The sequence below is a fragment of the Acyrthosiphon pisum genome, chromosome A2, assembly GCF_005508785.2.
Source record: "Acyrthosiphon pisum isolate AL4f chromosome A2, pea_aphid_22Mar2018_4r6ur, whole genome shotgun sequence".
NCBI lineage: Eukaryota > Metazoa > Arthropoda > Insecta > Hemiptera > Aphididae > Acyrthosiphon > Acyrthosiphon pisum.
The window spans coordinates 86066242-86079841 of NC_042495.1; the positions used below are offsets into that span (position 1 = coordinate 86066242).

Sequence of the window (13600 nt, forward strand, 5' to 3'; positions counted from 1 at the left end):
TTTTGATATAAAACCTAAAAAGCCCAAAATAAATACAAATGCAATGCAATTATTTCATGAGACATATTAAAAAAATTTCCGAATTGTATGGTCCTTTAAAATTGAAAATTGAAAATCGACTTCCTAGAAAGCCTAGTTATTTTGCCAAAGAATTCATACATATTATATTAGAAATTAAAATCGGTCATTCGGAAGTATGTTTAAACTTTAATTTACCACCACTTATCTTGGTCAAGAACATATGGAAAATTCGTGACATGCGATCCCCTCAAAATCACGATTTATCTCGCATTCTAAACGGCTTATATTATACCGTATATATATATTATATTATATTATTAATTATTATATTGTTATTGCATGCAATTTCCGTAGGTTTTGGCGAAATTTTCTTCAAATTATCACATTTAATTATTTTAGATTCTGAGTGGAACGATGAATGTATTGATTTTACAATGATGTGTGTTTTTTTATTTTTTATTTTTTATTTTTTTTTTTATTTTTGTGTCTGTCATCACGTTTTAGGACAGTAAAAGTGCTTGGATTTTCTTCAACAGTACCTTTTCTGATAGGAAAGTGAATCTAGTTGGTACTTTGGGGGGTCAAAAGTAAAATTTTTCCAATAGTTTTCAAAAGCGCCGTGAAAAACAAAAGAAAAATTAAGGTTTTCGAGAAAATCGATTTTGTTTTTGGTGTAACTTTAAAAAAAATGACCGTAGATATATGAAATTTTGACTAAATGTTTATCTTAGCATTTTCTATATACACCATAACATTTTCAAAATATTTTGATTTATTTTGAGCTCTTTATGGACATTTTCATTTTCCATTTTTTTTAGTTTTTTTTCTAAAAATATCAATAAAATTTTATTTGTTGGATAAAAAAGCTTGAAAATTTAAAAGAAGGCTTCTAGTATATTGTTTCAAAGGCAAATGAAAAATATTAAAAATCGTCAGTCACAGTTTTTTTTTATAAGCATTTAAAGTTCAAAAAATGACAAAATATGGAAAAATCCTTCTTTAATAGTATATTTATCGACGGGAAAGTGAATCTAGATGATGCGTTTGGTCAAAATTTAAAATTTTCAATAGTTTTCAAAAGCGCAGGGAAAACAAAATAAAATTAAGAAAAAACGAGAATTTTTACGCAAAAACGGTTTTCGACTAAATCAATTTTGGTTTTTGGTGTAACTCATGAAATTTTCCCTAGTTGTTTATATTAGCATTTTATATTGACGATAACATTTTCAAAAAATATTGATTTGTTTTGAACTGTTTGCGGACATGTTCAGTTTCCAATTTTGTTAGTTTTTTTTTTATTAATATCAACAAAATTTTATTTGTTGGGTAAAAAAGCTTAAAAATATAATACATGACTCTTAATTTATTTTTAGAATGACTTGGAAAATATTAAAAATACACAGTAGTCACAATTTTTTTTTACAAGCATTTAAAGTTCAAATTTTGACAAAAGGCTTAAAAATCACGAAAATATGCAAATTATTTTGAGTTAAAAATTCCTAAACATTTTTCTTTTTAAAATGTAATACAAGATTCCTTATAATGTTATCTACCTTTATCAAAAAAAAATGTCTTTAAGTAAATTATATTAAATTTTTATGAGCGTTTGATGTTCAAATATTTACAACATATTGGATATTCACTCGATTTCTCTTGCAGCGATTTTCTTATTTTGTTGTAACTCAAAAACGAAAAACCTTTGACTCTTGAGATTTATTTCTTATGTTTATTTTATCAATGCCTTCATAACATTTTCAAAATATTTTGATTGTTTTCGAGCTGTTTACGGAAATTTTATATTTTCAATTTTTTTTTAGTTTTTTTTTTATTATCGTCAATAAAATTGTATTTGCTGGATGAAAACGCGTGAAAATGTAATACAAGGATCCTGATATATTGTTACAATAGCAGTTAAAAAATATTTAAAATATATAGGCACAATTTTTTTTATATAAGTAGATACTTCTTAAATTGGTTGGCTGGAAAATAGATAATTTTAACAGGGTTATATGGGGGGGGGGGGGGGTGACTGTAAATTGCGTCACAATGTACCTTTTTAATGTAAATTGCGTCCCGTGTATTTTTTGTGCATATGTAAACTTCGTCCCAGTACTAAGCCCCAACTGTTGAATATTTCTGCGCCAACTTTGTCCTAGGTGGAATCTACATACCTTTACTTGAATAGAAGGCCAGACAACATTTTCAGCAGCATGTATAGCCTATTCAAAATCGACATACATTCGAACTGGGTTAAAATATTATATGTAATTTCTTCTATATTCTTCAACTAAATGTTGGAATGCATCGGTATAAAAACAAACAAGCGGGAAAGTTTCGAAATGTCCAATTTTAATTTTTTATACATGTATAAACTCTTTGGTAAAATATTGAGGTAAAAAACGCACAACAATCATTTCTCGCAGTACAAATTCGCTAGACTAAACCGGTGTGAAAAATAATGAGCCGGGATGTTTGGATCTTTTACATGGTTTCTAATATGGACCTAACCTAGCCTATCCTAGTGCGGGATAATGTGGTATAATTTTCAAACTGGCATATTTATCTATCTATCTATTAACTATAGTTAAGCGAATTTCTAGTCAGTACTCATTACTGAAATATTCGTATAGGTACAACAGCGAAGCGAAAATCGAAACACACGGTCGACTTCCGTATTATTATTTATTATTTTAGATTCTGAGCGGAGCGATGAGATGAATGTATTGATTTTATGTTTTTTTTTAATATTTTTTTAAATTAAAAATTTTTTTTTGTATCTGTCATAACCTTCTTGGACAGCAAAAGTGCTTAGATTTTCTTCAACAGTATCTTTTTTGATGGGAAGTGAATCTATTATCTAGTTGTTACTTTGGGGGGTTAAAAGTATAAACATCCCAGTAGTTTTCATAAGTGCTGTGAAAAACAAAAGATAAATTAAGGAAAAACGGGAATTTTTACGCAAACTCGATTTTTGACAAGGTTCCTAATAGGTATATTGTTTCAAATGGCTATTGTAAACTCTCCCGATTTTAATGGCACGTAATCTCTCCCGGGTTTAGTCCAATACTACCTGACGGGAACATGTAAACTCTCCCGGGTCTACTTCAGTACTACTAAGCTAGAGGAGCATGGGACATTATTCGTATAACAGAGTTGGTAGCACTAAAAGAATTCTGTTAATAATAAAAATCATTGTTGCTGTGAGCTATAATATATTATAGTCAAAAAACTACTTTTTATGGTAATTGGAACACACTGATTTCAAAAAACTTAAGGTATAAATAATTAATATTTAATAGAAAATACAGGTTAACAGTAATACAATTGATAGAAAAATTTTAAATGACATTCATAATCTCTGCTGTTAAGGTAATTTATAGAGTACCTAGCAATAACATTTAAAACAACTCGAGAGAGTTTACACATTTCCTTCAGGTAAACATAATATTGACCAGGGAGAGTTTACACATTTCGTTCAGGTAAACATAAAGTTTAGTGTTTAAACATTTCATTCAAGGTGAACATAGATTGACCCGGGAGAGTTTACCATACAATCGGGAGAGTTTACCACCGCCCGCTTCAAAGACAGATGCAAAATATTAAAAATCTAGACACAATTTTTTTTTGTAATCATTTAAAGTATATTAAATGCGTAATATTCACGAAAATGTGCAAATTATTTTGAATTAGAAAATCCTAAAAATTTTTCTTTTTAAATCTAAGATTTTAAAAAATAATACAAGATTTTTCATAAGTTTGTCTACCATAATCAAAAAAAAAAAATATATCTACAGGCAAATCAAATTAAATTTTTATGAGCGTTTGAAGTTATTATAACTTATAATATATTATATATTATATTTTTTACATATTATTACAACATTGAATATTCACTCGATTTAACTCGATTTCATTTTATTTTGTTGTAATTTTTAGCATTTTCTATACACGATACAATTATGAAAATATTTTAATATTTCAAATTTCAATTTTTTTAGTTTTTTTTTTTTTTTTTTTAATATCAATAAGTTTTCTTTGTTGGGCTAAAGACCGTCAACATTTAATACAAGGCTCCTGGTATATTTTACATTAGCAGTTGATAAAGATTAAAAATACATAGGCACAATATTTTTTGTAAGCATTTAAAGTTCGAATTTTGACAAAATTTATCAGATTAAGTATTTACAAATTATTTATTAGTTAAAATTGTATAAAATGTTCAACCTTTATAGCTAAGGATTAAAAAATGTAAAACAAAGTTCCATGTAAGTAGTTAATTCTGTTACCAAATAATCTAAAAAAAAACAACAGTTTATTTTTATATAGTTATTTTAAGTTCAAATTTGGACAAAATGATATTAAAAAACCAAGGTTTCACCAATTTTTGTTATTTTGTTGTAACTGTATAGTATTAATTCAACGTATCAACTACTTACTTACTACTGTAATAATAATAAGTAATAACAATATAAATAAAATATAAAATTGCCACACTGACAAACCATCACCACTCAGAATCGTTTTTTGTATACCATGATATTATTATATCACTGAATTCAAATTAATACCATCCATTATATAGTGACCCACTTCTAACCTACTGTATAGCAGAGCAACATCCACTTACCAACCTTTTTATTATTAATAAGTCATAGGGACAGCAGTTGCAGAAACCTAATAATAATAGCTCTTGTGGCAAAGATAACCACAATTTTGAGTAGAAAAAAAAATAGTGATCAATATGATCTATAAATATTTACACTAGGATGTACAATTTTATTTATTTTGTATTAAATAGCAAAATACATTTAAATATAAACAATAAAATTCAACTAAGAAATATATATAAAAATCTTAAAAATTATTATCACTTTGTTTTTAAATATGAAGAATTATAATAAAGAATAAGTAAATTAAAAAAAGTATTTTGTGTATATTAACAGGAAAAAATGTTTTTTTATAAATAGCAAAAAATAGTTTAATATGTATAAATAAAAAGTTAAGCTGACTTATAGGATATTAGAACTGTTTTATTTACATATAAATATAATGGACATTGGACAGATAAAAGAATAAAAATAAAATATTTAAATTATTAAATTATTATTCTCCGATGACATTATTTGGCTATAATATTGAATTAGATTCATTTCTTTCAAATACTCTTATTAGTTGAGATAGTGTTATATCATCCCATCTATCGAACATTGTACCAGAGAATAAATTTGTGATGTTTTCTTCAATAGAATCTCGAATAATAAAATTATGTACAAATGTAGGTCTAAAAACAAATAAATATTTTCATTATTTAATATGTCTTAATAAGCCTAAACATATACACGTAAACAATATTTATACATTTGTGTGTATGTGTGTTATTAAAATTATTATTTTAGTATCAAATAATTTATAATTAATAGTTTTACTTGGTTTGTCCTATTCGATGAATTCTTCCAATAGCTTGATGCTCATCTGCTTTGTTAATTATCGGCTCCATGAAAAATACTCTTGTTGCTTCTGTTAAATTCAATCCCTTTGAACCCAGGCTCAATTTCATTAATAATGCATTTATTTTCTTATTTGACTAATAAGAAACAAACATATAATATTTCACTTTACTATTGTCTTTAGTATTCAATATTTACAGTAAAACTTCCACAAAAATGTAATGGTAATTTTTTTTTTTTATTCCAAGTGTTATGGACATAATACATTAATACCTCTATATTATACTATATTATAGCGGCCACTCTAAATAACTATTAAAATAGAAAATGTTAAAACTGATGGCAGTTTATAGCTATTTTAATGAACTTTTATGATAAATTGATTTACACCTGTCCAGTGTATTTCAGTGACATTGTCTCATTTAAATATATTTCCCTTTCAATATCCTAAAAAAAAAAACCTTATTGTAGCGAAAGTAATTAAGCCTGTACCCTCACAAACATAACTTGGGAATAGGGAAAACTCAAGCCACCAATTAAATACAAAATAAAAATAAGGTTTTAAAATTATGAAAATACAACAGTTATGATAAATTTAAAATTATAAAAAGATGTAAACCAAATTAAACAATAAATCGTTTTCACTCTTCAAAAAAGTGATGTAGATGGATTTAATTTATAAAAAAACAACAGAAATTAATTTTGAAAAAAATTGTTCTAAAATAATAAAATTAATTTAAAACTAAACTAATATGAATCAATTTTCTTAATTCCAATATTTGTAACATGCATTACACATTTCATTGATTATACTATTCAACAACTTTATTAAATTAAAATTGTACATTGTAAAATCTTTTCAGTATTACACCATTTCATAAATACATTTTTTGGTAAGTAGTGTGTAATATACTACATATTATTATGTATATCTTTTGTTTAAATTTATAAGTATTTTATATAGAGGCCATCAGAAATTGCACTTGACTGTTACAACATTTACATAATTATCTTGATTTTTAACATACCTTAAAATCTTTTAGTGTTTTTTTATACTTAGTTCCTGGTTTTAGTATCCTATAACTGATTGAATTTTGATCTAAAGCTTCTCCAAGAAGATTTAATGCTTTATCCCACTAAAAAGAAAACATGTTATTTTTAAAATAAAATAAATATTCATGTTATACTATACAACAGAAAATTAATAAAACTCACATTTGAGAATATTAAAACTTTCACATTTGGATCCTGAGTAATCAATTCTATTAGTTTTAAAGTGACACTTTCTATTTTAGTAGAAAATGATCCTTTGATTACTATATTTGACCATTCACCTTCTCGGTTATTTTTTACATAGGATATAGAATCCATTGGGGTAGTGTTCCTACACATAGGACAATCTATCTCAAAGGCATCTGAATGATTACACATGGTTGCTAAACACTGATTACACACACTATGGCCACATTGTAAAACTGCCCACTGTTAACCAAAAATAAATTAATAATATTATACCTTCATATAATTATGTTTTCAACATACCCCAGCATCACCATTCAGACAACAAATTGGACATGTATCAACTTCAGTAGAGTTTTCTTTTTCTTTTTTTAAATTTTCTAGATAAAGTAGAGTTCCGACTTTTTTTTCTAAATAAGCTGCAGTTGTTGGCATATCTCCAGTTAATGACATCAAATTATAATCTACCTAAAAACAATTTGAAATTAATAAATATTAGGCGCATTTACTATCTTAAGTCTTATACTATAATGATATAAATATATACAAATAACTAACATATTGTTCCAAAATAACATCATTTTCATCTTCTCTTTTAGACTTTTTTTTAGGTGGACCATCTTCGTTAGGTGCTGGAGTAATATTATCTCCAAGTCTCAACCTCGACTTTGCCATAACTATCTCATCATGCGCAGAGAGACTATCACTGAGATGAGTCCATAGTAGCCGTAAGTAACGGAATTCTTTACGTACCAACTCCAATACCTTCATATGTTCAGCTGCATCTTCCAAACAGCTTTTATTTATAATTTTGGCTTGTCCATATTGAAATAGTTCTGTAAAAGATATTTAACTGTTAAGAATTCTAAAAAAAAAAATGTGATATAATACTACAACTTACTCATAAGTAAAAATTCTTTTTGAGACATCTTCCAAAGGCCTTTACTAGTACTTTCATACATGGTTTCTTGATCTTTGTCTTCAGTTTTATCATTTAATGTATTTTTTTGTTTATTAGAAACACTAAACAACAATGATTCATATACTTGTAGTTCCATTTCAGCATTACATAAATAACACCTCCTAAGTATAAAAAAATTATAATAAAATTTAAAAAAAAAACAAAATATTAAAATCATGTATACCTATTTTTTGAATTCCCCTTTTTTGATTTTAAACGTAGATGACATACTAATGCACTTTGAACCAAGTCAGTCATAGGTATTTCTTCTAAAGCTTTTAGTTTTGATATTGTGTCTATTCTTGCTGTATCTAGGTCAGCAAGCCAAACACCAAGAATATTATAAACATCGTTTACAGACTTCAATCTAAATTAAATCAAAAACATATAAAGCAATTATACCAGATGCACAAAATATAAAAATACCGGTTTGCAATATTTGGAACACCAGGCACACGGTAATCCTCCAACTCCATTTGTACTTTAGCTAAAAAGTCATTTGGTGAAAAAATCCAATCCAACATGTCTGACCACCAGTCAGAATAACCTAGGGTTTTATTCCCAATGATTTTAGCTACCTTATCCGAATAAAATTTAACAGTTCTATGAGTTGATTCAATCTAAAATCAAAAATGAATATATTAGGTAAATATACTTACTATATTTATAATTATCTTAACACAGACTAAAAATATATTGATTATATAATATATATATTATTATTTTTAAGTTATTTATTACACAATGGTTATTTCAGTTATAAAAAGTAGTGTTTTATTACCATATTTGTTTAAGCTTTAAATATAAACTAGCTTAAGTCTCTAACCTGTGCAGAAATTGCTAATAAATGTTAAGAAGATATCAGCTTAATATATTTACCCTCTCAGACCCACCATTCAAGCAAACTCATTTAAAAAAAACAGGCATGAGTTATTGACATGAAGAAGACAGTAATTGGATTTTAATTAATTAATTCATTTTTTTTAATCATTGAGAAGATCTTGGCAGCAACGACGAGGTGGGATGTCTGGGTTTATCTATTTACCTAGAGTTGAGATAAGTGGGTTGATTTGATGGGACAATTCAGTGTGGTATTTAGTTTTAATACTGTTTCTATATTTAGATCTTTATGGAATGAGCCGTGTGTGACATAAGGTCCACGGATCAGAGGCTATTAATCGGAGGGATATTAACTGAAGAACTTGGATTGTTTGGTTTGGGTAACTTGGCACACCTGGATATCTGGTCACCATAAGCCTATAAGAGTCTTAGCATTGATTTGTATAATATAAGTTAATTGTTTACAGAAAGTTTGGATTTGAAGATAGCACAAAGTGGGTGTAATTTCCGTTTTGATTTTAGGTGGGGATCCCTCATAAGATGCTTGTCTAAAATTAAGCCAAGGTATTCACGTGGTTTTCAGTTGGGATAGGAATTATATCTACAGGGTGATCCATTTAACGTAAGACACTTATTATACGAAAAGTAGATGGTTAAACGATAAAGTGTCTTACGTTAAATGGATCACTCTGTATATAAAGAACAAAGAGATGTCTATTTTTAAAGCAAATGGGACATTGAAAGATTTGTTTGCATTTATTATTTTCCATTTATCAAGTTGTGATTGTAGGGTTTGGTATGCTTTGGTGATATCTGAATTTGTGCGTTAATATTAAAGAGTGATTTTAGTACTGGGAATGTCTGGAGTGAAGATATTATAGAGATTGAGCAAGAGATCACTACTCTGAAGGATTCCTTCATGGATTTTAAAGTGAGATGAAATTGCATTGCCATGCCTAATAAAGGTGTGGCTTATAGGTTTATTAAACTTATGGATAAGAATAATCACAGACAATTTCCATATCAGTAGAAAATAAGATAGTCATAACATTGCTTTTTATACATGGGTAAGTAACATTATTGTTTTTTTGGAAGGAATTTGAATGTTTCGTCCGTTATTAAGTTGTAACCCAGTAACTTTTTATTTAAGGCTTTTGTATGATTTTTATTATTTCACTGTGTGATTTTGAGCCACAGGAGATTTAATTGTATTTTAGGGTAGGCTATGCCCCCCTCCCACAAACACCACCTATATAATCTGAGCGTTGACGTTGTGTCAGTCTCTCACACTTGTATAAATAATCAAATTTAATAGTTAAAAAAATATTATAAAAATCAAAAATATCTCATGACTTTAAATAGCATGACCATAGATATATAAAACAACTAGATAGCCGACTATATATTACATTGCCATAAGAATGTTGAAGTCGAGCCGCCATATGCCAACAGGGCAATATTTACATAATAACTCAATAGATAAGACACTGATATCTGATAATAAATCAATATATATCAATAATATCAATCATGCGATTTTGTAAACATTGCCCTGTTGGCATATGGCGGTTGACTTCAATATTATCCTGTAGTCGGCTATCTAGTTGTTTTAAATGTCTATGAGCATGACTTTCCGGTGAACTTTTTGATAGATGTAGGAAAACTTATTGAGAACCTTCTATCAAAATTTCATATTTTAGATAAAAAAAGAAATACTTTTATGAATTTTTAACTGAAAAATAATTTACGAAATTTAAAGAAAATTATCATGGATATAAATAGCTCAAAAAGAGTCAAAAAGTGATAATATTACCAAGTATGGAAAATACTTTTATAAATATTTGATTAACATGACTACATAGTAAGTTTTTGAATTACAACAAAATATCAAAAATTCATTAATTTACAGATGAAAATCCGATATCGTAAAAATTTTAAATTCAATCACTCATAAAACATGAATGTTACTTTCCGGTTAACTTTTTTTTTTTTGTTTAAGGTAGGATCTATGGGGATCTTCTAACAAAATGTCTAGTCTTAGCAATGAAAGGAAAAACTTTTATACATTTCTAACGGAAAAATAGTTTGAACATTTTTAATTTTAACCGCATAAATGTACTAACTAGATTCACCTTTCTATCAGAAAAGATGCTGATCTCAAAAATCGGATCATTTTTACTACCCAAAATGTAGATGACAAGACAGAAAAAAACAGATAAACACACATTGTAAAATTAAAAGGTATTTTTTCCAATTTAATGGGAGGGTAAAAATTTTAAATTTTGGCATAGCTTGAGAACTGCTGCCCTGCCCCTGATCGGTTTGGTATAACATCAGATATAACTGTACAAAAATATCTGCACACATATAAAAAAATAGTATTTCATAAGATTTAATTAAAACAATATGAAACTTGTTAAATAGATCAAATCGTATACTTATCACTAACATTTTGTTTACTAGCGTCAAGATATTCTTTTTCGAGTAGTTCCATATCCTTTTTTAAGTCTGAATCATTTAATGCACGGCTTATGGTTGTATTTTCATCAAGTACAGTGGCCAAATTATACATAACATGGATTTTCTAAAAACAATATAATAAATTAGATAGTAAAAACATAAAAAACATAATTATATTCTACCTGACATGTATCAATTTTAAGTTTTTTATCTTTATATTTTTCCATTAGACCTAACACTGTCCTATAATGTTCAACAGCAGTGGCTGGTTCTGCACGAATAAGATACAATCCAGCAAGGGCATTGTGCTGGGAAACAAGTGTACGTAAAAAGTCATTACATACAATACGACATTTATCGATCATTACATCCATTAACTTTTCCATAGTCATTGTTCCTTTTATTTTTAAAAACTGTCCGTTCACAGCCTAAGAAATAAAAATAATTGTTGTTTAAAATGCTGATTTACTTAAATTACACTCAAATAAATTCACTTGAGGGTGTACACAAGCTTGCCGAAGCTTATATAATGGTCCAATGATAGTATATATACTTTTCCTGTCAATATTCTTTACTGATATATCCAAGGATGGAAACAGCCTTAACAAAACAATTATTTAATGGAATTAAAAATATTTTTTATAAATATTATTTATTATTTAAATTTAAATGCTGACATTAAAACAATATATTATAATTTTGTAAAAATATTAAATTATTAATTCTCAACAAGGCAACATTATATAGATTATATAATACTTTACAAAATCAAGAACATTCCACATGCTTGCCAAATATGTCCACGACTTGGATTATTCTCAATTAAATAGAACAGCTTTTTTTTTGCGTCAAATTTGAACATAATGCATTTAATTGAATTTGATTTTTGGAATTTTTATGGATTTTAAATGGTATTCTAATGAAATTAATGTAGTATTTGTCATATTTTCATAAATTTATTGTCTAATTTTATCTTGGTCAGACAATCGATAGGATTATTTAAGTCATTGCCGTACCCAGGATTTTTTTCGAGGGGGGGGGGGGAGGAGTTAAAAATTCTACTTAATACTATAGGAAAAAAGGCCCTTAAGGACTGATTTATATTTTTGATTAGTACAACAAATTTTAATCAATATAAATTCATTCATCATTTCAATTGCTAGTCATTCGTGTTTCAAAATTTGAAAGAGCATATTATTACAGCAATATTCAATGTAATAACAACTACTTATAATAAATAATAAATGGTTATAAGTAGGAAGGTTCTGTTTCAATATGCTTCTGCTTTTTATTTAAAAAATTTTAAAGAACATATTATTACAGCAATATTCAATGTAATAACAACTACTTATAATAAATAATAAATGGTTATAAGTAGGAAGGTTCTGTTTCAATATGCTTCTGCTTTTTATTTAAAAAATTTTAAATATTATATAGAAATACAAAAAATTATTTTAATAGTTCATGAACAAGATCTTGAACAAATAGATTATTTTCCAGACCATAGTTGTATAGTGATAGCAGGAAGAGCATGAAGGTAGCTATAATAATATGCACCGCCCGTGATAAGCGCATGCACATTACGCAGTAAAAAAATTTACATTTTATATTTATATACATTCATCCTGAACTCCTGATTTAATTAAGATAATGAAAGTTGTCTGGATATGATATTTAATGGAAGAAATATGAAAACATTATACTAATGTACAATATATCTTGGTTTGAGACAGAGGCAGATTTAAAATTGACAAAATAAAAGGCTTCGTTTCTCCATGGGTCATGTCATAACATAACGAGGTATTTTTTTTTTAACACTATCAACAAAACCATTTCACTGTAATTTAGGTGATCCTCAAAACAAAATAATATAAGGAAGTGGTTAATTTTCCGACTAAATGACTGTTAAATCAGCCAGTGGTTGTATGATCTAGACCTGGGGTGATCAACTTAACAGACTTGTGATCGACCTAAAGTTCTTTTGAGTTGTTGCGATCGACATTGACATACTATGATTTAATTAATGACCAGAAAATTAAGGTTTTTAATTATTATAAATTTAATTCAGAAGTATTATAAATTATAATTAACATTGGTATGTTAAATTAAATACTTCAACTTGATATTACATAACTAAACATTAAATTATTACCTGGTTACACAATTAGAAAAGATTGTAGCACAATCATCATGCTGGCTTAGGTAAAAATATTTTTCAATCTGGGAAAATGTTAACCAATGCTGTTCATGAGTTAGTTTTGGTATGTTTAACTCTGAATTGACATCCTCTATTGAACTACGCCATATCAATTTTGAAAAAAAATTATACATAATAGTTTCTTCACCCTTCATTAGTTGCAGAAACTGTTTACGATGGCAGTAAGGACTTACTTCTAGGAACTTTAAAATACCATAAAGATCTAAAAAATAATAATTTGTATTTTTAATACCTTATAATACGCACTTTCAAAAAAAAAAAAGTTTTCAACAATTTAATGTGTCATATCAGTGCCGCCAGTAGTCATCTGTAATTTTCAAATTTTATACCTTTGTGACCGCCAGTTACTACAACGCCAGTGGCGGATCCAGGGCTTAATTTTTAATTTTTTTTTTTTTTTGGGGGGGGGGGGGG

The 13600-nt window shown here is 27.3% G+C and overlaps 1 protein-coding gene across 3 annotated transcripts in view; it reads right to left on the minus strand.

Annotated features, from left to right (window-relative positions):
* Window positions 1-4763: 4763 nt before the first annotated feature.
* LOC100162320 (E3 ubiquitin-protein ligase SHPRH) overlaps window positions 4764-13600 on the minus strand; it is a 14676-nt gene continuing 5839 nt past the window's right edge. For 2 of the 3 annotated variants that reach the window (XM_029490612.1, XM_001947374.5), the window contains exons 7-19: window positions 13121-13388; window positions 11463-11568; window positions 11151-11396; window positions 10958-11092; window positions 8095-8288; window positions 7853-8035; window positions 7609-7790; window positions 7266-7543; window positions 7011-7175; window positions 6684-6950; window positions 6497-6604; window positions 5448-5605; window positions 4764-5302 (exon numbers count right to left, since the gene is read on the minus strand). In XM_029490612.1, the coding sequence (XP_029346472.1) occupies window positions 5149-5302; window positions 5448-5605; window positions 6497-6604; window positions 6684-6950; window positions 7011-7175; window positions 7266-7543; window positions 7609-7790; window positions 7853-8035; window positions 8095-8288; window positions 10958-11092; window positions 11151-11396; window positions 11463-11568; window positions 13121-13388 (2444 nt within the window). In that variant the 3' untranslated portion in view covers window positions 4764-5148. Of the gene's footprint in view, window positions 5303-5447; window positions 5606-5728; window positions 5916-6496; window positions 6605-6683; window positions 6951-7010; window positions 7176-7265; window positions 7544-7608; window positions 7791-7852; window positions 8036-8094; window positions 8289-10957; window positions 11093-11150; window positions 11397-11462; window positions 11569-13120; window positions 13389-13600 lie in introns of those variants that run through there. The other variant, XM_008185541.3, reaches the window with a different exon arrangement.